Source organism: Gobio gobio (assembly GCF_949357685.1).
Source record: "Gobio gobio genome assembly, chromosome: 5".
Classification (NCBI taxonomy): domain Eukaryota; kingdom Metazoa; phylum Chordata; class Actinopteri; order Cypriniformes; family Gobionidae; genus Gobio; species Gobio gobio.
Window position 1 is genome coordinate 8,467,619 of NC_137101.1, and position 25,760 is coordinate 8,493,378.

At 38.5% G+C, this 25,760-nt stretch overlaps 1 protein-coding gene across 5 annotated transcripts in view; it reads left to right on the top strand.

The window, feature by feature from the left end:
* Positions 1-25,760, top strand: part of scube1 (signal peptide, CUB domain, EGF-like 1) — a 120,257-nt gene that overhangs the window by 77,585 nt on the left and 16,912 nt on the right. For all 5 annotated transcript variants that reach the window (XR_013816590.1, XM_079818014.1, XM_079818013.1 and 2 more), the window contains 6 exons: positions 8,604-8,726; positions 18,974-19,090; positions 19,171-19,293; positions 19,378-19,497; positions 21,880-21,990; positions 24,845-24,961. Coding sequence is in view for 4 of the 5 variants with exons in the window: in XM_079818014.1 (XP_079674140.1) it covers positions 8,604-8,726; positions 18,974-19,090; positions 19,171-19,293; positions 19,378-19,497; positions 21,880-21,990; positions 24,845-24,961 (711 nt within the window). In the remaining variant the exon portion in view is untranslated. The remainder of the gene's footprint in view (positions 1-8,603; positions 8,727-18,973; positions 19,091-19,170; positions 19,294-19,377; positions 19,498-21,879; positions 21,991-24,844; positions 24,962-25,760) is intronic.

Consider the following 25,760-nt stretch of genomic DNA (forward strand, 5'->3'; position numbering starts at 1 on the left):
ACCCTAAATAACGACTTATATAGTGATGACGATTTCAAAACACGGCCTCATGAAGCTTCGAAGCGTTATGAATCAGTGAGTCGAATCATGATTCGGATTGCGTGTCAAACCGCCAAACTGCTGAAATTTGGCGATCCAAACCGCTGATTCGACTCACTGATTCATAACGCTTCGAAGCTTCATGATTCCGTGTTTTGAAATCGTCATCACTATATAAGTCGTTATTTAGGGTTTTTTTGCGCACAAAAACTATTCTCGCCGATTCATAAAGTTATTGTAGAACCACTGTAGTGAGATGGACTTTGTAACAACGTCTTTAGTACCTTTTAAGGGTCTTGAGAGTGAACCGTGCATTGTGCCAATGGAGGCCTTTCAGAGCCATCAGATTTCAACTAAAATATCTTCATTTGTGTTCCGAAGATCAACGGAGGTCTTACGGGTGTCGAATGACATGAAGCTAAGTAATTAATGACAGAATTTTCATTTTTGGGTGAACTAACCCTTTAAACTGGTAGATTGTGTTGGTCATGATGGAAATGATCCGACCGCGTCTGTGTTCTTTAAGTTGTGCGTTGTCAGTAGATCATACACATAACCTTCCACTCCCATTGGTGCTTTTTTGGAATTGCGCTCTCATGCTAATTTGCCCTGTTTAGTAAATCTGGCCTTTATTAGGATGGATTTAAAGGGGTGTATTGTGTTAGCGTGAGGTGTTTTGTGTATTTCTGTGTTCGTACTGTAAGATGGATGTTGGTCTGGTTTGGTTGTGACCCGCCCAAATAATTAGGCCCGCCTGAGGGTCTGCCTTCATAAATCCAGCACGATCCCTTAGATCTGCTCACTGACACGCCATTTATCAAGCGCACACTCATGCACTCACACACATACTTTTGGGTCAATTATCACAGGTGTGCTGTGCCAGTGACCACTTATTACTGCCTGTTAGTGAACTCTGTAAAAATAGCATGTAATCAAGCTCTTTAGTAAATAAGAACAAGGATGTTACATTAGACTCGAGCTGCGAACGCTAGATCTGACACTCTAGACGTCTCTGTTCAGTTAGGGAGCAAGTGCAAGTAAGCAGTGTTTATAGAGCTTCTTTTGATCATCGGTACCAGCGTACGAGTTGATGGTCTGACGCCTCTGACTTAAAGCTGATTGGCTGGAGGTATAGGACACACCCCTAACAGGGTCAATAGCTCAGTAGTGAGCATCTCATTTTATACTGGGCTCCTTCACTGCATTCTTTTTTATTATAAGATAATATTTTATTTCATTTTTTTATGTATATTTAAAAAAAAATGAAATGTTAAGTAAATTTATTTTATTATTATTTAATTGTATTATTATGTATGTTTCCTAAAGGTATACAGGAATAATACTTTATACAGAAATATAGAATCATGCATCGCACAATATTCCCATCGATTTCCATATCTGTGAAATATTTGTGCTCTCCAGAGATATAATGATAATATAAAGCAAATGACTTAAAGGGATAGTTCACCCAAAAATAACAATTCTGTCATAATTTACTCACCTTCAAGTTGTTCCAAACCTGATATTATAGATATTTTAAAGAATATAGGTAACAAAACCGTTTCTGGTCCCCATTGACTTCCATAGTATGAAAAAAAAATAGGGATCCATCAACTGTTTGATTACCAGCATTCTTCATAATAGCTTCTTTTGTGTTCAGATTCATACAGATTTGGAACAACTTGAGGGTGAGTAAATGACAGAATTTTCATGTTTTGGTGAACTATCCCTTTAATGTTACATCTTAACACACTATTTATCTGATACTAAATGGGTTAGATTAAAGTCCATGGAGGCAAGCACAGATGAAAGCGCAATAATGATAGGTGTTCTGCCCTCATATGTAATTGGGATGTAAATGTTGCACATAACAAAAAAGACACAAGTGCCACTTATGTAATAACCCAGGCGACTCTGCGCTTATACCACAGACTAAACAAAAAACTGCATCACATTGAGATCACGCCGCTATAATAAGTGTATGTGGGTGTGTATAAATGTCTACTACGAGTTAACTGTCGCCTTCGCTTTAGTTCTCTCACACTTTCTTTCTTTCCCCTCCTCAGTGAGTGGTCTCACAGGGAGCTGCCCCATCTTGCCTCTGTAACATAATCATTTCAATATAAACTATTTAGGGCATGTTTAAATGCCTGAATTTGATAAAAGGCCCTTCGTCCGCGATGACAGACGGGAAAGCCCGGCCGGCACGCTGACAGACGCTCGCTCAATCGCACGCGGGAAGATAGAGAGCGAGGGAGGATAGAGAGAGTGATTGAAATGACTGCGAAAAGTTTCCAGATGTTTGATTAGAAGGTGTGTGTGTACGGTGTCATCGGGGGGAAATGAATTATGGGAATGAACAGTTAGTCTTGTGTGCGTGTGCTCATATCTGTGTGTATGTTTCCTCGGTCCGGCTGATGGTACCCCAGGCACGTCTCCGCTGGCCTGCATACTTGTGTGTTTGAGACTGAAATAGCTTGAAAGGAGAGTTTAGCATTTCTCATCAGGCTGGTTACTGCTGTTCTAGTGCTAGTATAGCTGATGGACTAGCAATAACCATGCTGGTCTGTCTGGTCTTGACTAAATCTTTCATTATAATATATATATATATACACACACAGAGATCAGGCATAACATTATGACACTGACAGATGAAGTTAATAACACTGATTATCTCTTCATCACGGCTCCTGTTAGTGGGTGGGATATATTAGGCAGCAAGTGAACATTTCGTCCTCAAAGTTGATGTCTTAGAAGCAGGAAAACTGGGCAAGCGTAAGGATTTGAGCTAGTTTGACAAGGGCCAAATTGTGATGGCTAGACGACTGGGTCAGAGCATCTCCAAAACTGCAGCTCTTGTGGGGTGTTCCCGGTCTGCAGTGGTCAGGATCTATCAAAAGTCGGCCAAGAAAGGAGCAGTGGTGAACCGGCGACAGGGTCATGGGCGGCTCATTGATGCACGTGGGGAGCGAAGGCTGGCCCGTGTGGTCTGATCAAACAGACGAGCTGCTGTAGCTCAAATTTCTCAAGAAGTTAATGCTGATTCTGATAGAAAGGTGTCAGAATACACAGTGCATCACAGTTTGTTGCGTATAGGGCTGCATAGCCGCAGACCAGTCAGAGTGCCCATGCTGACCCCTGTCCACCGCCGAAAGCGCCAACAGTGGCACGTGAGCATCAGAACTGAACCACTGAGCAATGGAAGAAGTTGGCCTGGTCTGATGAATCACATTTTCTTTTACATCACGTGGATGGCCGGGTGCGTATGCGTCACTTACCTGGGGAACACATGGCATCAGGATGCACTATGGGAAGAAGGCAAGCCGGCGGAGGCAGTGATGCTTCGGGCAATGTTCTGCTGGGAAACCTTGGGTCCTGCCATCCATGTGGATGTTACTTTGACACATACCACCTACCTAAGCATTGTTGCAGACCATGTACACCCTTTCATGATAACAGTATTCCCGGGTGGCTGTGGCTCTTTCAGCAGATAATGCGCCTGACACAAAGCAAAAATGGTTCAGGAATGGTTTGAGGAGCACAGCAATGAGTTTGAGGTGTTGACTTGACCTCCAAATTCCCCAGATCTCTATCCAACCGACCATCTGTGGGATGTGCTGAACAAACAAGTCTGATCCGTGGAGGCCCCACCTTGCAACTTACAGGACTTAAAGGATCTGCTGCTAACATCTTGGTGTCAGATACCACAGCACACCTTCAGGGGTCTAGTGGAGTCTATGCCTCAGGGCTGTTTTGGCAGCAAACGGGGGGACCAACACAATATTAGGAAGGTGGTTATTATGTTATGCCTGATCGGTGTACACCGATATACACAAGATCGATACACACACACATGTTTATCAAAAGGGTTTCACTCTTTTCAGATATGGAATGAAGTCATTATTTCTAAAGTAGATTTATATATTTTTGCTTTCGAATAATGCATACTAATTTGAACCAGTGACAAATTAATGAATTAAAATATGAATTCAGGAACACTATATTACATAATAATAATATATTATGTAATAATACTAATAATAAGAAGAACAACATCAACAATAATAATAATGAATAGTATTAATACAATAATATTAATAATATAAATAAGTATAATAATAAGAAAATGTAAACTAATAAATGAACAAGAATTTTGTTTATTTTATTTTAGGGCTGTCAAAAGATTAATCACGATTAATCGCATCCAAAATAAAAGTTTGTGTTTACATAATATATGTGTATGTACTCTGTTAATTATTATTTATATATAAATACACACACAAGGATGTATATATTTAAGAAAAAAATATTATTTTAACATATAAAACATTTATATTTATATATTATATAAATGTATATACAGTATATACATGCAAATATTTCTTAAATATATACATGAATGTGTGTGTATTTATATATAAATAATAATTAACAGAGTACACACACACATATATTATGTAAACACAAACTTTTATTTTGGATGCGATTAATCGCGATTAATCTTTTGACAGCCCTAGTTTATTTAAATGAATAGGATTAGGAAATTAATAACTTGATTTCTCAGAGTTTTCCAGGCAAGCAGAATTTAAATTTAAAAGGTATTCAGTTGTGTTTGAGGCACTTTAACTATATATTCTACTTTGTTTTTCTGAGTTAGGTCTTTGAATTTTGGATTGCTGAAAATCTAGGCACATTTTTCACAATTTTTCAGCAAAGAATTTTTTGCAAAGATGCTGGTCTAATATTATGATCTGTGATGGGTTGCTTTGATTAGTCAGATGATCTCTTCCTGCCAAAGCAGGTGATACTTGAGCAAAATTAGATGTGAGAGCCATCTATTTAGTCTTTTTATGTCAGCAGTTAAAGATAGAATGGTCTAATTTGAATCTGAAAAGTAAGACTGATTAGCCCTTACTAATTGCTAGCTGATCAGACACAGTCTTAAAGGGGCTATATGCGTTTTTCTGAAATTTAAACTCGCGACTGACACCTGTGGCCAAAAACCAGAACTGCTCTTATTTTCTGCTCGCTCTCGCAGCGGTGGTGACGTCACATCCGCAGACAGCGCGGGAAAAATCCGACCCGACAGAAAATAGGAAAAATAGGATACAGGCTTATAGGTGCACCCACTGTGAGCGGACAAGGTGTCAGTATGCTCATCAGGAGATGTTTGAGTCATAAATGGTAAAATAAAAAGGCTATTGTTACATTTATTTTGGGGAAAAAGTTGCATATAGCCCCTTTAACTAGGGGCTATGTTAATGCAACTGGGGACCGTTTTCAGCAAGCTCACCTGTCCTCAGGACACCAATCAGCACTGTGAAAAGACCTGATAAGGGTCATACAGCAGGCCTGTTTTCTCCATTTCTCTTTCTCTTCTCTGTCAGGACACTGAGCTCTATTTGTATTAATACGCACAGAGCCCAGTAATCTGCACAATAGCAGCCAGGCGGCATCACCTCGGATGACACCAGCCCCGATGGACCCCCGCGCGCTCCGAACAGTTTTAGTGTCGGGGCGAAATCACGCTGGTTTTTCCTGGCGGCTCTGGACAAGCAGCGCCTGTGTTATTACATGGCAAAATCCCTTTATGAACAAAGCAAATAAAACAGGCCATTTAAATCTCCAAAAAATACACTGGCGCGCTCAACGGCGCATTTCTCAGAGATTAGCTAGCCTGAGGTGAGCTGCCTGAAAACGATCTGCAAAAGCGCTCCTTTTGTTGAAAACTCTGTCCTGACTTATTTGTAGAGGTTCATGTTTCCACAAATGTATTAATTTTAATTGCTTTTTTTCTCTAAATATTTGGTAAGGCTACACACATCCCTGAGTACAGACCTTCGCTCCAGAGCTCATGGGGATTCCACATTCTTCTTGCAAGCTTGCTTTCTTTCTTTCCTTCTTTCGTTCTAATCAGATCAAGTTAGCGTAGCACTTGTTTTATAAGCACGTTTCTGACTGCTGCGTGAGTGTTTACTCTCCTCGTTTCCGATCGAAAATCGATGCCGATGAGTCCTCTCGGCTTCTCAGTCTTCGCCCCTGCAGTTGTTTATCATTTACAGATGTGAAAAATGTCTAATGTTTGCTTAAACTCAAAGCTTATTTAGTCCCATTAAACTTCATTATGTGGAATATCATTAGCCCCCTGCCTGCGCTAAGGAGCCATTGGAAAAAAGGGCATGTGTGTGAGAGTGTGTTTTAGGGAAGTGTGAATGCTAAATCACTGTTAAACATTCCATTATGTCATTTGCACTAGAATTAGTTTTTATTCTCTTAATGAATCAGCGTGATGCTATATTGCTTATCAAGCTGGGTACACCAGCTCCTAGACAGCGTCTTTTCAATGATAATGATATATTCATTTGATGGGCATCCTCGTAATGTGCGGTTTAGGGCATCTTGACCTGAACGCATATCTGACAGGTAGACAGGAAATAAACTGTCAAGAGATGATAAAGCACTTCCTTTAGGTCACGGAGACCGACTGACCTCACGGCACAGGCTCACACTTGCTTTTATCCGACAGGATATGCCGACATCTGAACCGCTGAACTCTGGTTTGATGTTAAAACACACAAATTGAGACGAGAAAAGTGGATTGTATTAATATTATTTAGCACATCAGTCAAAAGAGACAAACTTCTAGAGAGCTTATTCTATTATCTGTTTGTTCTCGTTCTCTTTATTCTCTATTTTGGAGGAAAAGAGCAGTAGAAATGAATGATTCAGATGGGGTGAGATGGGTAAGATTATGTGTATTTTAAAATCCAGCCGGTTTCACAGCTCCAGTTTGGAAATGGTCTCTGTTAAAGGGATAGTTCACACAAAAATGAAAATTCTGTCATTAATTACTCACCCTCATGTCGTTCCAAACCCGTAAGACTTTCATTCATCTTTGGAACACAAATGAAGATCTTTTTGAAGAGATCTGAGAGCTTTCTGTCCCTCCATTGACAGCTACGCAACTAACACTTTGACGCTTCAAAAAGTTCATAAAGAGATTGTAAAACTAATCCTTATGAATTGAGCATAGTCCAAATTTTCTGAAGAGACGCGATCACTTTATATGATGAACACCTTTAAACATTCATCATCTCGCACGTCAGTTGTGGTAAACGGAAGCTTGAGCATGTATGACGTGTGAGAGCCAATGAGGTTCATTCTCGTGTTTCGCATCACGTTTGAGCTTCAGCAAGAACCAATGAGGTTCATTCTCGTGTTACGCAGCACGTTTGAGCTTCAGCAAGAACCAATGAGGTTCATTCTCGTGTTACGCATCTTGTTTGAGCTTCTGCAAGAACCAATGAGGTTCATTCCCGTGTTACGCATCATGTTTGAGCTTCAGCAAGAACCAATGAGGTTCATTCCCGTGTTACGCATCATGTTTGAGCTTCAGTAAGAACCAATGAGGTTCATTCCCGTGTTACGCATCATGTTTGAGCTTCAGTAAGAACCAATGAGGTTCATTCCCGTGTTACGCATCATGTTTGAGCTTCAGCAAGAACCAATTAGGTTCATTCCCATGTTACGCATCATGTTTGAGCTTCAGCAAGAACCAATGAGGTTCATTCCCGTGTTACGCATCATGTTTGAGCTTCAGCAAGAACCAATGAGGTTCATTCTCGTGTTACGCAGCACGTTTGAGATTCAGCAAGAACCAATGATGTTCATTCTCACACGTCAGACTGGTTCGGTTGAGCTTCTGTTTATGTCCTCTAATAAATGTTTAAATGTGAATAAAAATCAAAATTAAATCTGTTCATCATATACAGCGAGTGTGTCTCTTCAGAAAATTAGTTTTACGATCCCTTTATTAACTTTTTTAAGCGTCGAAGTGTCAGTTGTGTAGCTGTCATCGGAGGGACCGAAATATCTCCGACTTCATCAAAAAGATCTTCATTTGTGTACCGAAGATGAACAAAAGTCTTACGGGCTTGGAGTGACACGATTTTGGGTGAGCTAAACGCTGTTTAGGCTTCACATGGCCCATTTCTCATTCTAGCTTTAGAATGAGATGCATTCAAAATGTTTCGAACATTTATAATATAATTTTAGTGATATTCATATCATTTAACACATATCAAGTGTTAAACTATTACGTACAGTGGGATCCAAAAGTCTTAGATTTAGAATCATATTTATTAATCTGGGGTGCGTTTCTCAAAAGCATCGTCCCGTGTTCAGGTAGCATGTGTATCTGTGGTCTCAAGCTTAGTGGAAACTTTCTGTCCCACCTCAGTTCAGTTAATATTAGTGCAAACCTGAGCCAGTGCGTGTTTGCTACAGCTACTGAAATAACTGCAGAGGAAACCCCAAACTCCACACATACACAGTTTCCTACACATTTGTTGACGGGATTAGCTTTTATTGGGTTTGTGGACTGCGTGCCAGGGTTGGCTGATATATTTAAGATGATGTTGTGGAGCTGTGTATATGGCTGCCTGTTTAGGAAAACTGTTTATGTATCCAATAAGCTGTTTATGAGAATAGTTGTACTGGTTTTACATCCCCGTATCAGTGTTTTTCACCATTATCATCATCATCTCTGTCTCTCTTCTCTGCAGACATTGATGAATGCTTGGAGAATAATGGAGGTTGTGATCATTTCTGCCGGAACACGGTGGGCAGTTTCGAGTGCAGCTGTCAGAAAGGACACAAACTCCTGACCAACGAGCGCACCTGTCAAGGTGAGTCACTTTTCACAGTAACCAGCAAGCAATAGCTGTCATTTCACCGCCTCGGTTAACTATAGACAGGATCTATTCCGGCTGTGAAAGACCCACTTCTAGCCAAAATAACTGTTTGCATGTCGTTTTGCCAAAATTACTTGTGAGATGTTGGATATTCCATCATCATAAATCAATTTATAAATCATAAATCAACAGTGATAAGGTGTTTGGTTTCATTCTTTGACATGTTCATGTTCTAGATGACTAGTCTATTCTTGGGCTATGGCTACATTTTCACTGATAGCCCAAATTTTGCCTTGTTTTAGCCTAGACGCCAGGGCTGTGTTTGGACGGCTATTCTCTTTTAAATGCAAAATTGCTTGTTGGGTACATACTTTCTGGGTGGATATACAAATTAACAATTTAGATGTACATGGGTATGGAGCCCTGGGTGCTCATGAAATGCAGGAAAAATATATATCGCGGCCAATAATTAAGAATTTGTTCCCTCGTTTTACTAAATCAGGGTCACGTTGTAATAATTAGTTCTTATGAGGGAATGAATTAGTATGTGGCCACAATTTGCTAAAACGTGGAACACTCACCGTGCGTTCACCATCACCATCAACTTTGGGGTGAACTATTTTAAAGCCATTGATACATTGGGCGAGATGCGGATAGAGAAGCTGTCTACACACACACCGTCCCATACCTCTTCATCAAAAGCACCTCATGCACTGTTTGGTTGAGATGCTGGCAAGCCTTCTGCGTCGTATGAGGTGTGTGTGTGTTTAGTTGAGTTTACTGGAGGTGAATGGTGGCGGATTCCTACAAGCATGTCGGAGCACGTGTGGGAGTACAAACAGAAATTATTTTATTAAGCTAAACCAAAACACCACACCACCCTATTCCTGGCTAATCAGTGCGTGGTGTGTGTATGTGTGTTTTTATTGAGGGGTGTGTTGGGGAAGCGCAATGTTGTGGATGTGCCAGCTGTGCTAAGATGATCTATCAGTCTTTCTGTCATTTCTTGTCTCTTTGTATATTATCCCAACTATATTTATATTGGTACATGTTTAGTTTTCAATTCTTTTCTTTTCTATTCCCTTCATGCCAAAAAAATCAATCAGGGGAAAATAGCTGCCAGTCTAGTCTATGCGTGTGGCAGAGTGGATGTAACAATTATACACTTTTTGTTATACTGGTTGAAACACTCTTCATATCCTGATAGCAATCAATAATAGAAGTGGTATAAATATGAAAACATGTAATTATATCTTGGAAAAATGTTCGTTCAATCGATATGACGTCCTAACCTGCCTGTCAACATTTCCATACCGCATCTCATGTCAACAGCGCATTTCAGGAGGCTATGCAGAGTTATAGACAGGCGTCAGTCACAGAGAACCGCAAACAAACAACAGCAGCCTTTTACAGTTCCTCCTGAACCAAAAAACAACCAGCTTACGCCATATCTTAACCATAATTTAGAGATGGAACTCGTGTCGTTTTATCCAGAGCTGTTCACATCCTCACACTCGGATTTATGCGTTTGCACCGATGTATCGGCCGCCGATATTTATCGTCCGATTTTTTTATCAATATGCCATCGGCATATCGGCTATATCATGAGAAAGGCCGATATAACAAACCGATGGTTTATTAATGAACTGCGTGAAGGCACTGAGCTGTGTGTCTGCTGCATAATCCAAGATTATATGTAATATTCCTGCTGCGCTGTTGTCTGTGTTTTAATGATTATCAAACAACAAAAGACCAACAAACAAAAAAATAAATCGCTCACTACTCTTGACTAAACTTTAATAAGGATTAATTTCCGCGATGCGGGCAACGCAGACAGAATCCAGTCATAAAAACGGAATTTACTGCATAACGCGGAATGGCACGGAATGTTTTGATGAATAAATAAAACGTTGGTCAGTCACTTAAATCAATCGCGATATGTCTGTGAATATTAAGCCGCGAAAAGACTTTTTAAATATGATTCCTGCATGTTTCTCTGTCTCTGTGAATAAATGGAGACGCCCGGCTTCATTTAGCCTAACGTTAACGTACCTCTTTCTCTCACACACACACACACACACTGAAACTCGCTGTGTTTTTCAGCCTCTGCCACCTCAATATGAGACATGAATGCATCTCCAGTCACTTCATGGGCATTTTACTGTTTTATTCGACAAAATCTATCGTCATATGATCAAAACACACATACACAGGAACCCGAAGCACACAGCAACCCGTCAAAATAGAAGTTCAGTTTAACAAACCAAAATAAAAGTTCAGTTTAACAAAGTAATTGTGACAGGATAAATGTTGTACAGAAGAGCTATGTCTCAATGTAATAATAATATATGCATTTAATTTATACAGTGAAAAATATGCAATGTTATTTAACATTAAACCTACTTAAAAAGCACTGTTTATTTCATATTTTCTTTTGTGTGTGTATATATATATGGCCTGCTGAATGTTAAAAGGATCCAGTGTATGTTCATTAGAAATTATTTGATAATGCAGCAATAAACTAGCTAGTAGGCTATAAATTAATGTAATGATTAGGGTTTTTTTTTTTACTTTAAAAACACTCTATTTTAAATGACAAAATGTCAAATAAGAAGGCAAGTGACAAATATCGGTATCGATATCGGACAATAATTGTTTGTTAAAATCGGTATCCGTATCGGCCCCAAAAAATAATATCGGTGCATCCCTAGTTTCTATGTAAACACTATCAACGGCGAAATGAATCTGCAGCTGTCAGGTTGAACAACTAGAGCTCTGTAAGTTGCTTACGTTCCTTATTATTGTAATATTATGTGCATTGAGACATGAGGTAATTTAACGTCGTCTCTCGTGACGCTTTGCAGACTCTGCTCTGTTTGCCTTCATGTGTTTTGAAGGTGGCCTTGGAGACGCTCTGAAGGGAAGTGGTGGGATCTTATTCTTTCAAAGCTAGCTTGCTATTGCTAGCCTCTCCGAAATTGCCTATACCCCACCTTTGACTTAAGCATATTTTGACTGCCATGGCGCTATATGACATGGATCTCTCTCTCTATGGTATCTCTGCCACCTATTTTTAGATGATAAAAGAATAATCGCTTAGAAAAGTATGAGGCATCACACATGTCTGTAACACAAAATGTGCTTTTTACGGTTTGAAATTTTAACAAACATCCTTAAAACCTATAAAGTAGTAAAGTAGAAAACATTGTAATTTAATTACACTGGTTGCGATTGTGGCTTTGAAAAACTTTTACAGTGTCCTTGCTACACGTTACAAATAGTTACTATAGTAATTATTACTATAAATTGTGCATATTTACATGCAACTAACCCCAAACGGTTACACTTTATTTTTATAAGGTGTCTTTGTTACAATGTAATTATACATTTAACTACTGAGTAATAGGGCTGGGTATTGACACAAATTTTCCCATTCGATTCGATTCGATTTTCGATTAGTTTAGATTCAATTCAATATCGATTATTTTGGATATGTATCAGGTATAATACATGGAAAATGTTCTCAAGGAAAACTAATTTCTGAACTAATGTTGTAAACTATGGGAGTCAGTTGATACTACATTAGCCTACTAATATTGAAGGTAAAAATTGACTGATTTGTATACAAACACTTAAATGACACTAAATTATGTTTTTTTAAAAATAATAATAAAGTTATAATATTAACTTTACAATTACATAATCATAATTCCACTCCAATTATTTTTTTTAAATACAAACGTTTAAATGGTGGCTGTCATAAAAACTTGCCAGATTTATTGATACATACATGCATTAAATATTGAAGAACATTAAAAATGATAATGAATATCCTATGTAATGTGGTGCATATAATTAGCAAAATGCTCCTCTCTAGAGTTAATTTTTCTAGCTGACTAATGAGTTTATGGACACTGGATATGGTTTTTCTGAGGTAAATGTGACGATACATGACATTGTTTACAAGCCATTTTACTTATGTCTTTCTGCGGTTGAAACACTCGAGCTATTCTATATGACTTGATATGGATTTCGGTAAGTTGTCCTGTATCTTTTAACACACTTTCAGAAGCTCATTCCTGTTTATTTCACGCTGTTACTGGTATTAAAGCGAATGAGAAGATCAGTTAATGTTTGCTCTGCGCTGCCGGTTCTCTTGAGCTGAGGCAGAGCGATCTTGCGCCACAGTGGTTTATGTTTTTGAATTCCGTAAAAAAATAGACGCAATTTTAAATCTGAGACTTTGTTTCATATCAATAGTAATAAAGCACAAAGATGATTGCAATTTATTGGATAGGAGGCCTGCTACAATGTTTATTTCATCCATTAACTGAAAACAGGATGACTAATCGATTCTTGGGATTTAAGAATCGATATTGTTTTGTAAAAGTGAGAATAGATTAAAATCGAGAAATCAATATTTTTTACCCAGCCCTACTGAGGAATATTAGAGGGTTAGTTCACCCAAAAATAAAAATTCTGTCATTAATTACTTACCCTCATGTCGTTCGACACCCGTAAGACCTCCGTTCATCTTCGGAACACAAATGAAGATATTTTAGTTGAAATCTGATGGCTCTGAAAGGCCTCCATTGGCACAATGCACGGTTCACTCTCAAGACCCTTAAAAGGTACTAAAGACGTCGTTACAAAGTCCATCTCACTACAGTGGTTCTACAATAATTCAAATTTATTTGTATAGCGCTTTTCACAATACACATTGTTTCAAAGCAGCTTCACAGAAAGTGCATTTCATAAATGTACATTGAAAAATGTTAGAAAAGAGAATGTTAAAGAAAAAATGTTAGGATAAGTTAATCAATCATGTATTATTTTAGGCCATAACAACGCTGGCGTTGAGTCGTCTCTTCACAGGCGTCGAGTCGTCTCATCACAGGTGTCGGGGCATCTGAAGTCTCCATCAGAGGCTGGATACAAACTGGAGCTGACGAACTAGTTACCTCGGGACTAGTGTCCCGAGATAACAACAGAAAAGCAGATGGGAAATAATTAGCATAGCTGCTGTTCAGAATATTAATGCTGTTGGTGCGATTTAACTGTAGTATAAAACTTAATTATAATGTGAATGCTTGGCTAAAGAGATGCGTCTTTAATCTAGTTTTAAACTGGGACAGCGTGTCTGAACCTCGAACAATATCCGGAAGACTATTCCAGAGTTTAGGAGCTAAATGTGAAAAAGCCCTCCCTCCTTTAGTGGACTTAGATATCCTAGGAATGACCAGAAGCCTCGAGTTTAGTGATCTTAAAGAGCGCGATGGATTGTAGGGCGATAAAAGATCAGTTAAATACACTGGAGCTAACCCATTTAGGGCTTTATAGGTTAGTAGCAATACTTTGTAATTGATACGGAACTTAATAGGTAACCAGTGTAGGGATGATAAAATTGGTGTTATATGATCATATTTTCTTGACCTAGTAAGCACTCTAGCAGCTGCGTTTTGGACTAACTGCAGTTTGTTTATCGATGATGCAGGACAACCAGCTAATAAAGCATTACAGTAATCTAGTCTCGAGGTCATGAATGCATGAACTAACTTTTCTGCATCAGAAATAGATAGCATGTTACGTAGCTTGGCAATGTTTCTAAGGTGGAAAAATGCCGTTTTTGTAACATATGAAATATGACTTTCGAAAGATAAGTTGCGGTCTAATATAACACCCAGGTCTCTTACTGTAGTGGATAAAGCGACAGGACATCCTTCCAAGTTAAAGTTGTATTGTGAGAGGTTTTGTGGGCAATTTTTTGGACCAATAAGTAACACCTCCGTTTTATCTGAATTTAATAGCAGAAAATTACACGTCATCCAGTGTTTAATATCATCAACACACGCTGTCAGTTTAGATAATTTAGCGTTTTCAGCTGGTCGTGATGAAATATATAATTGAGTGTCATCAGCATAACAGTGGAAATTAATTCCATGTTTTCTTATAATATTACCAAGTGGCAGCATATATATTGAGAATAGCAGAGGGCCTAGCACGGATCCTTGCGGCACCCCATAGTCTACTGATGTTATCTTTGATTTTTCCCCATTTAGACAGACAAAATGGTAGCGGTCTGATAAATACGATCTAAACCAGTTTAATGCCTGTCCCTGAACACCAGTGTAATTTTGAAGTCGATCTAATAGTATTTTATGATCTATAGTATCGAACGCAGCACTAAGATCAAGTAGAACTAGTATTGAGATACAGCCTTGGTCAGAAGCTAGAAGTAAATCATTTGTGATTTTAACGAGTGCAGTTTCTGTGCTATGATGCTGCCTGAATCCTGATTGAAATTTTTCATAGATATCATTTTCTTGCAAGAAAGAGCACAATTGAGCGGACACAACTTTTTCTAGTATTTTAGACATGAATGGAAGATTTGATATTGGTCTGTAATTTGCTAGGTTATTATGATCTAATTGTGGCTTCTTAATGAGAGGCTTTATGACTGCCAACTTGAATATTCTTGGAACATGACCTAAAGATAAAGACGAGTTAATAATATTGAGAAGAGGCTCTTCCACTACAGGTAACAACTCTTTCAGTAGTTTAGTGGGTATTGGATCTAATAAACATGTTGTTGGTTTAGATGCAATGATAAGTTTATTTAGCTCTTCCTGTCCTATGGTTGTAAAGCGGTGTAGTAGTTCTTGAGGGGCGATAATTGCGGTTGAATCATAAGACATCATTAATGATTGTACATTTACAATTTTGTTTCTGATGCTTTCTATTTTGTCAGCGAAGAAGTTCATAAAATCATTACTACTAAACTGTAACGGAATATTTTGTTCAGGCGATGCTTGTTTATTTGTTAGTCTAGCCACAGTGTTAAATAAAAACCTTGGGTTATTTTGGTTATTTTCTATTAGTTTGCGGAGATGCTCAGCCCTGGCTGCTTTTAGGGCCTTTTTATAACGTGACATACTTTCTTTCCATGCGATTCTAAAGACCTCTAAATTAGTATGTTTCCATTTACGCTCTAAGTTACGAGTTTCTCTCTTGATAACATTTGTAGCACTGTTGTACCATGGTGCTTTAGTTTTCTCTCTAACCTTTTTTAATCTAATTGGTGCTACAATTTCTAATGTACTAGAGAAAATGGTGCTCATACTGCTAGTCATTTCCTCTAGTTCATCTGTTTGTTTGGGTTCACTTAGCAGCTGAGCCAGATCAGGTAAGGTATTTGAGAATCTATCTATAGTCGTTGGAAGGATTGTTCTGCCTGGTCGATAACGTGGCGCAACATGACAGATTTCAGCAGTACGCAGTATGCAAGTTACCATGTAATGGTCAGTGACATCATCACTTTGTGGTATAATATCTATATCGGTTGGGTTGGTTGCATGTGATATAATTAAATCTAGTGTGTGATTAAGACGATGAGTGGGACCAGTGACGTTTTGCTTGACCCCAAAGGAATTTAATAGATCTGTAAACGCAGCCCCTAACGCGTCATTTGTGTTATCTACGTGTATGTTAAAATCTCCAACAATTAATGCTTTATCGACGTTGACCAATAGATCTGAGAGAAAGTCTGCAAACTCTTTTAGGAAAGCAGCATAGGGCCCTGGAGGTCTATATACAGTAGCTAAGGCTAGAGATAATACAGATTTCTTTCTTACATCTAATAGCGTGACATTTAGCACTAGTACTTCAAATGAATTAAACCTGTGACCTGTTTTCTGGGTAACATTAAGAATATCTCTATATATTGTTGCAACACCGCCGCCACGACCAATCAGACGGGGCTCATGCTTATAACAGTATCCTGGCGGAGTAGACTCATTTAGACCGAAATAATCATTTGGCTTAAGCCAGGTTTCAGTAAGGCAAAGTACATCGAAACTATTATCTGTGACCATTTCATTTACAATAACCGCCTTAGGTGTGAGCGATCTAATGTTTAGAAGACCTAGTTTTAGAAATTGTTTTTGTTCACTAATATTGAGATTTTCTGGTTTAATCACAATTAGATTTTTCCTAGATCCTACAGTAGATTTAATGTTTGACCTCACTAAACGAGGAATAGACACAGTTTCTATATAATGTTCTACATTGGTACTTATGTCAATTAAGTTAGTACAAAATTGGTTTTGTTCACTAATATTGAGATTTTCTGGTTTAATCACAATTAGATTTTTCCTAGATCTTACAGTAGATGTAATGTTTGACCTCACTAAACGAGGAATAGACACAGTTTCTATATAATGTTCTACACAGTTATGTTCAGACACAGTTTCTATATAATGTTCTACATTGGTACTTATGTCAATTAAGTTAGGACAGCAAATACTGTTATTTGGACTTTGACTTACTAGTCATATGATGGTGTGCAGCGCTCTGGAGATGTTGTCCGACAGAAGAGCCGCTCCGATTCTGCTGGGGTGAAGGCCATCAGGACGGAAGAGCCTAGGTCGCTCCCAAAACAGATTCCAATTATTTACAAAGAGCAGCTTCTGTTCATTACACCATGACATTAACCATTCATTTAGAGCAAATAATCTACTGAACTTTTCATGTCCTAGTCGGTACGTACGTTATTCAAAAATAACTTTATGAAGCGACAAGAATAGTTTTTTGCGCAAAAAAAACCCTAAATAACGACATATAGTGATGACCGCTTTCAAAACACGGCATCATGAAGCTTCGAAGGGTTATGAATCAGTGAGTCGATTCAGCGGTTTGGAAGTCACGTGATTTCAGCAGTTTGGCGGTTTGACACGCGATCCGAATCATGATTCGACTCACTGATTCATAACGCTTCGAAGCTTCATGATGCAGTGTTTTGAAATCGGTCATCACTATACAAGTCGTTATTTAGTCGTTATTGTAGAACCACTGTAGTGAGATGGACTTTGTAACGACGTCTTTAGTATCTTTTATGGGTCTTGAGAGTGTAAAGTGCATTGTGCCAATGGAGGCCTTTCTGAGCCATCGGATTTCAACTAAAATGAATGATGAACGGAGGTCTTACGGGTGTCGAACGACATGAAGGTAAGGAATTAATGACAGAATTTTTGGGTGAACTAACCCTTTAAGTAACTATATGTACTTACTATAGGGTTCGGGTTTAGTTTGGTTTACAAGTAACATTGTGTAACAATGACACTGTAAAATAAAGTGTTACCCCCCAAACCACACCCTAATCCTAACCCTAACCCTGTAGTAAGTACATTTAGTTTACATTTAGGACCCCTTAACCCTTTAACTGTCACCCCCCTTTTTAGAATACACATGAAAATGCACTATCCAAACTTAAAGGGCTGTAATTCAAGAATGCTTTGGAATATAGACAAAAGTTTGGTCTCGTTTTAAAGACGACATTCTGCAGAAGTGAAAGCAATTCAAAATATGAAAGTATGAAATAGTTATGGAAGTTTAAATTTACTGTAAATGAAAAATACTGTACTAAATATTTTTTATTTCATATAAAATATATATTTTACAAAAAAGAATTTACTCTAAAATTACTATAAAATCAAAGCCATATGTCTAACCAATTTGTGTTCCAAATTTGAAGTTGATATCACAAAAATTGAAGTCCCCATGAGATTTTGTTTAGGGTGCTGTACCAAAAATAGCCACCGGGTGTCATTCAAATTCCATTTATTGTTGTTTTGATGCATTTTCCTGTAAATTTCTGTCCAAATATTACTTCCATCACAAAACAGTCACCAAATATGGACCCTTGAGACTCAGACCTTTCCGACAATATGCGTTTTGTCAAGATTGGAAAAGATTTTGAATATAAAGTAGTTAAAATAATTGTTGTAATATGAAACATGACAGCGCCCACTAGGGGAGGAGCCCACTAGAATAATTTAGAGTAACGTTTCCATGGCAACACAATGTCCGATTTCAAAACGGTTTTCACAGGATGAATTTTGAGTTTGTAAGCTTTCAAATGATACCTAATTTGTGATAATTACTTAAATATATGATATGAAGAAAAGGCGATCAAAAAAAGAGCACCAGGCGTCCCACCTGTGGGACGGTGACAGTGATTAAAATAAAGTGTAAACATGAGAACTAACCCCCCCACTCTCATCCGGGTCACGGCACCAATGTAAACAAGAGCGAATAGTTTGCCGTTTTTTGTCTTTTAGGAAACACAGTCTCTGGTGAAATCACTATTGTGGGGTCATTTTTACTGCAAGCCAGGAAATTAATAAACACAAGTGATTTGCTTTGATGGTGTTGTGTGTGTAAATGTGTGTTTTTGTCCTCTGCAGATATTGACGAGTGCTCCTTTGAGAGGACGTGTGACCACATCTGCATCAACTACCCGGGAAGCTTTGAGTGTGTGTGTCACAAAGGTTACAGTCTCTATGGCTTCACACACTGTGGCGGTGAGTTCACAGTCTCAATACCAGCCAATGGTTTAAAAAAAAAAATATCTGCATTTTGATGGACAATCTGTGCGTGACAGATATTGACGAGTGCAGCATTAATAACGGGAGCTGTGAATATGGCTGCGTGAACACACCAGGCAGTTACGAGTGTGTTTGTCCACCTGGACAAAAGCTCCACTGGAACAAGAAAGACTGTGTCGGTAAGTCCTTGTTTCGTTCCCCGTCCTGAAATATCCCATAATGCTTGTCGTTTCCATGGTAACCACACCTCTCTTGTCACTCAGAGGCGGTAAAATGCCTCCCGAATGGGAAGCCGGCACCTCGCGCTCAGCTCAGCTGCACCAAGACAGGTGGAGGAGAGGTGTGTTCCCTGTCCTGTCCATCAAACGCCCTTTTCCTGGCAGGTTAGTGACCTTACTTGTTGGGATTTCTGTGGAACTACATGTTATTCTGTGTTGTTCGGATACATTCGCTGCAGTTTGACATAAAGTAAGGCACATTGTAAACTCTAAATCTGCTCACTTTCTCATACATCTGAAAGGAAAATATTTGTTTCGATCAAGCAGCACTCCGTTTATGGTTATTGGCGCGAACCGTCTTTGCCCTCTGCTGCCCTCTAGAGGTTCAAACCTTACATCACAGCATGTTTAAAGCAAATCAAGAACCTTGATGATGAAGAGGCTGATGGAATGAGGAAAAACTGGCCAGAGATGAGGAAGTGCATGAGAATTATAACTCACAGTCCTATTAATACGGTTGTAAAGACGTTGAACATGCTAGCATTGCCTTATCCAAACAAACCATAAAGGGAAAGATATGTACAATTGGCCTGATGAATGTAATTTCTGACTTTCTGTGAGAAAGTGACTAGTAAAGAACGCTGCGGCGATATTTCATAAGTACATCTTTCATCTCCATGGACTGCTTTGGTAAAGGTATTAAGGAGTTAGACGCCCAAAACTTGTCTCTGACACATTTTGTGCTAGGAAGGATCATCGGAGGCTTAGAGGAATGTGCATAAACATACTAACACCCAGAAGTAACTTTCAGACAAGCCTTGATTCACTAAACCCTGGTCCATTTCGCACAGCTCTTACACAAGGGCCACATTCTCACTCACTACAATTCTAAAAAATCCTCTCTTTTTTTTGTTTTCGGTTTTCTTTTCTTTCATTTATCATTTTCTCCTTTTCTTTATGTTGTCCTTTCCTTACCTTTTTCTTAAAAAAAGATTAATTTTCCTTATTTCTATCCCTTCTGTTCCTTTTTATCTTTTACTTCTTGTTTGCTCTCCATCCTTTTCTTGTTTCCTTTCTTTCTATTCATTTAAGTTTTTTGCTTCTCTTTTTTCATTCTTTTGTCCTCTTCAATGTTTTCTCGTTTCCCTTCCTCTTTGTTCTCCTGTCCTTTCCTTGTTTTCCATTTCCTCTTGTTCTTTTTCTTCTCTTTTTTCTGTCCTTTCCTCTCCTCGTACCTTTTACTCCTTTTCTCTTTTGTGTTTTCCTTTCCTTTCCTTTTTCTTTTCTTTCTGTTCTCTCCTTCTTTTTCTTTCATTCCTTTACTTTACTTTACTTTCCTTATCCTTTATTTTCCTTGCTCTCTACTCCTTTTTCTTGTTTCCTTTCCTTTCCATTCTCTCTTCTCATTTTTCCTGTTTCCTTTCCTTTTCTGTTTCTTTTCCTTTTCTTTTCATTCTCTCTTCTCCTTTCCTGTTTCCTTTCCTTTCATTTCCTGTTTCTTTTCCTTTCCTTTCCTTTCCTGTCCATTCCTTTCCATTCCTTCCATTTCTTTTCCTTTTCTTTTCGTTCTCTCTTCTCCTTTTTCCTGTTTCCTTTCCTTTCCTGTTTCCTTTTTTAATTTCCTGTTTCTTTCCTTTTTTCTTTTCTTTTCTTTTCTTTCCTGCCCATTCCTTTCCTTTCCTTTCCTGTTTATTTTCATTTTCTTTTCGTTCTCTCTTCTCCTGTTTCCTTTCCTTTCCTTTCATTTCCTGTTTCTCTTCTTTCCTGTTTCCTGTTTCCTGTTTCCTGTACAACCATTTCTAGGGTTTACAAAGAATGGTGTAGAGTGGAGTGGCACTACAATCTAAAAAAAAAAACATATATACAGTCTAGTTTGCACTAGCATTCAAATCTGAACATCCTTAAGAAAGTATTTATTAAAAACATTTTTTGAAGCATAAATCTACTGATATATGGTGAGTTTTACGCTTAAAACAAGAGAAAACCAGACACAATTTGCAATAGTGTGCATTATAAATATTACATATAGTGAATTATGCTTAAAGAAACAATGCAGTGGATGTACTACTAAAAGAAGTGCACTTTATAAAATCTAGTATGCACTACAATAAATAAGTGTGCACTAGTCAGAAATGTGTTCTAGTAGTGTATACTAGAATGAATCCAAATTTCATCTGTAAATTAGATCAATGCAAATCTGAGTATTTATTTTTGTGTGTGTGTGTGTGTGTTTATGACTCTTGGATTCTCTGTATGTGTGTGTTAATGGTCTCCTCGGGTTCACTCAGTGAGCACTAAAGCTGTATAAAACCTCTTTTAATCCTGTTCACTCGGGGTCTGTAGCCGCATGCCAACAGAAATACTCCGAAGTCAGGCCAATGACTCTCTAGACGACTTCCCAGTACTCTGTCATCCTGACAGCCAACCCTCTCCACTCACACACACATACAACACTACGAAACAATACTCAGGTGCATGCAGCACCTGGAACATCTGTTTAAAAGCTTTCTCAATGTGTGTGTGTGTGTGTGTGTGTGTGTGATTTAGACTCTGAGAACAGTTACACTCTGAGCTGCGGGGTGCCTGTCCAGCCAGGTAAAGCTCCAGTGAAGAAGAACATCACCACATCCAGCAGTAGCTCCCTGCAAACCTGCACAGGTAATAGATCCGTTCCCTGATGAACTGAACTCTGCTTTATCTGCACTGCTCCGGCCACATTCTCTCACAAAACATGTATGTACTACAGTCAAGTGTGCACTACAAACAGTAGTCTCTAGTGTGCATTAAAATAGCTAACACTGTAAAACATAGTATGCAGTATAAAAAGACATGCCAAATCCAGTGCATACATCTAGTATGTTCTACATCTCATCTCAGTTCACGCGAATGTTCTTTAGAACACTTCCCTTTTCTCTCTCTTTCTTTTTATCACTTCCTTTCTTTTTTTTCTTTTCTTTTCCATCCTTTCCCGTTTCTCTTCTCATTCATCTCCTACGGAGAAGGAAAGAAATATGAGATGGGAGGAAAGATGCTCTTGCGTCCTTCACCTGAGAAACGTTTGTGTTCAAAGTTTTGCGGGCGAACACAATATAATGTTTGAAATATATTTTTCCATCCACATGTCCCTTTATGGGCTCCGTTCTCTCACATTCCTCTTCTTCTACTTTCCTTTCTTATTTGTTTCCTTTACTTGTTCTATCTTTAACCTTTTCTGTTTTTCCCTTCCCTTCCTTTCCCTTTTCTTGTTTCCTTTCCAGATTTTTCTGTTTCATTTCATTTTTTTTTTCATTTCTTCTTTCCTGGTTCTTCCTTTCCCATCTCTCTTGTTTTTTCCTGTCTTTTTTTTCATTTCTCCTTTTCTTTATGTTGTCCTTTCCTTACCTTTTTCTTAAAAAAAATATTTCTTCATTCTCTGTTTCCTTTTCCTTATTTATTTCCCTTCTGTTCCTTTTTATCTTTTACTTCTTGTTTGCTTTCCATCCCTTTTTTGTTTCCTTTCTTTCTATTCATTTAAGTTTTTTTCTTCTCTTTTTTTCATTCTTTTGTCCTCTTCAATGTTTTCTCGTTTCCCTTCCTCTTTGTTCTCCTGTCCTTTCCTTGTTTTCCATTTCCTCTTGTTCTTTTTCTTGTTCTCTTTTTTCTGTCCTTTCCTTTCCTCTCCTCGTACCTTTTACTCCTTTTCTATTTTGTGTTTTCCTTTCCTTTTTCTTTTCTTTCTGTTCTCTCCTTCTTTTCCTTTCATTCCTTTACTTTAATTTCCTTATCCTTTACTTCCCTTGCTCTCTACTCCTTTTCCTTGTTTCCTTTCCTTTCCATTCTCTCTTCTCATTTTTCCTGTTTCCTTTCCTTTTCTGTTTCTTTTCCTTTTCCTTTTCTTTTCATTCTCTCTTCTCCTTTCCTGTTTCCTTTCCTGTTTCATTTCCTTTCATTTCCTGTTTCTTTTCCTTTCCTTTCCTTTTTTTTCCTTTCCTTTCCTTTCCTTTCCTTTCCTTTCCTTTCCTTTCCTTTCCTTTCCTTTCCTTTCCTTTCCTTTCCTTTCCTTTCCTTTCCTTTCCTTTCCTTTCCCGTCCATTCCTTTCCATTCCATTCCTTCCGTTTCTTTTCCTTTTCTTTTCTTTTCGTTCTCTCTTCTCCTTTTTCCTGTTTCCTTTCCTTTCCTTTCCTTGCACGCTTCTCCTTTCCTTTCCTGTTTCTTTTTTCATTTTCTTTCCTTTTTCTTTTCTTTCCTTTCCTTTCTTTTCCTTTCCTTTCCTTTCCTTTCCTTTCCTTTCCTTTCCTTTCCTTTCCTTTCCTTTCCTTGCACACTTCTACTTTCCTTTCCTTTCCTTTCCTTTCCTTTCCTTTCCTTTCCTTTCCTTTCCTTTCCTTTCCTTTCCTTGCAGACTTCTCCTTTCCTTTCCTTACCTTTCCTTGCACACTTCTCCTTTCCTTTCCTTGCAGACTTCTCCTTTCCTTTCCTTTCCTTTCCTTGCATACTTCTCCTTTCCTTTCCTTTCCTTGCACGCTTCTCCTTTCCTTTCCTTTCCTTTCCTTTCCTTTCTTCTCTCCTTTCCTTTCATTCCTTTCCTTGTACCATGAGTCTAGTATGTCCTTCCGGTTGGCTCAGCGAAAGGACGCAGACGTTCACATGCCTTTGCCTTGTCCCAAAATGCCTCGCTGGCTTTTCTGGCCCCTTCAGCAGAGATCGGACAGGACAACTGTAAACGAGACATATAGCATGACGTGTTCCCCTCCATTACACTGCATGACTGGATCACTGAAAGGGCTCAGATACAGAGATCTGTGAGGAGAATTAGTACAGGTCCTATCATTCAACCCTGCTGAGTTCACAAACACGCTACTATTATCCCCAGCACTCTCTCTTTCCCGGCTCTCAGAATTCGACATTCCCCATGTGGTTCGTTATGTAGATTTTGGACAGCTAAGCAAGTCTCAGACAGACAGACAGACTGCTTAGAAATACTCTCGCATGCACCCTCGCCGCTTCTTGTTTTGGACGGCATACATAGGAATGCTGTGAACCTGAGTAAATGACTCTGTGCTGGCTGCACATCTACATGCTGACAGATTTGAAATACACAGACGGGATTCTACCACAGTGGCTCCTGAGGGCCTCTACACACGGGGCCCGGGGAGAACGAGCAAACAGACGGTTCGCTCGATTCACACATTCTGACAAAAAAAAACATTGCTGAAAGGTTCACTACCAGACCCCCTGCTGACGGGTCCAAAACCGCCACACGCTCGATATGGTTTTAGAAGACCGGCTGAAGTCCTCAACCGCAGTGTGTTCTCGCTTCAACTCCTGACCCTTCATTCCCTCACTGACTTTGGACTTGTTGTGCTAAACTAGATACTCACATTTTTAATACTTTGGAAAGGGCCGCTCAGCCCACAGGACAGATTTAGTGTGCTTGAATGTTGCTTTTCAGAAAGGCCTCATATTTTGTTGTTTTCCATGATTATTATCCAAACCGTGCAAGTGAGACTTTGCCGATTTCCTGTCCATCAGAGATGCTGGCCCAGCCTGTGAAGCAAAAAGCACGCTTTAAGATCAAAGACGCCAAGTGCCACCTGAGACCCCGCAACAAGGAGAAACACAGGGACATGGGAAAACAGGGCCTGCAGGGTGAGGAACACCAAACACTGCACATTCACAAATAAGATGAACACAAAGTATATATGTATCTATTACTCATTTCCTCTTTCCTTTACACTTTCTTTTGTTTTTTTACCTTTTAACTTTCCATTTCTTCATTCATTTATTTTATCTTTTCCCTTTTCATTTCCTTATTTTTTCCTTTTTTTCTCTTCTCTTCTCCTTTCGCTTTGTTTCCTTTACTCTCCTTTCTATCTTCTATTTTTTCTTCTTTCCTTTCCTTCTCCTTTTTGTTTTCTGATGACTGTTTTTTTCTTGTTTTCTAATCTCCATTGTTCTGTTTCTTTGGCTTTTTTTTACATTTGCTTCTTGTTTCCTTTCCTTTTTTCCTTTTTCCCATTGTCCTGTTTTCTTAAAAAATACTTCCTGTTTCCATTTTTCTCCTCCCTCTTTCTCTTTTCCTTTTTTACTTGTTCCTTTCTCTTGTTTTTTCTTCCCCATTTCCTGTTTCTCTTCTCTGTTTTAATCTTTCTTCCTATTTCCTTTTCCTGCTCCTTATAATTGTGTCTTCTTTTCCTTTTTCCTGTTTTGTTTCCTTTTTCTTTCGTTTACACTTTCTTGTGTTTTTTTACCTTTTAACTTTCCCTTTCTTCATTCATTTATTTTATCTTTTCCCTTTTCATTTCCTAATTTTTTTCCTTTTTCCTCTTCTCATTTCGTTTCCTTTCCTCTCCTTTCTATCTTCTCTTTTTTCTTGTTTCCTTTCCTTCTCCTTTTTTCCTTTTTGTTTTCTGATGACTGTTTTTTTTTCTTGTTTTCTATTCTCCAT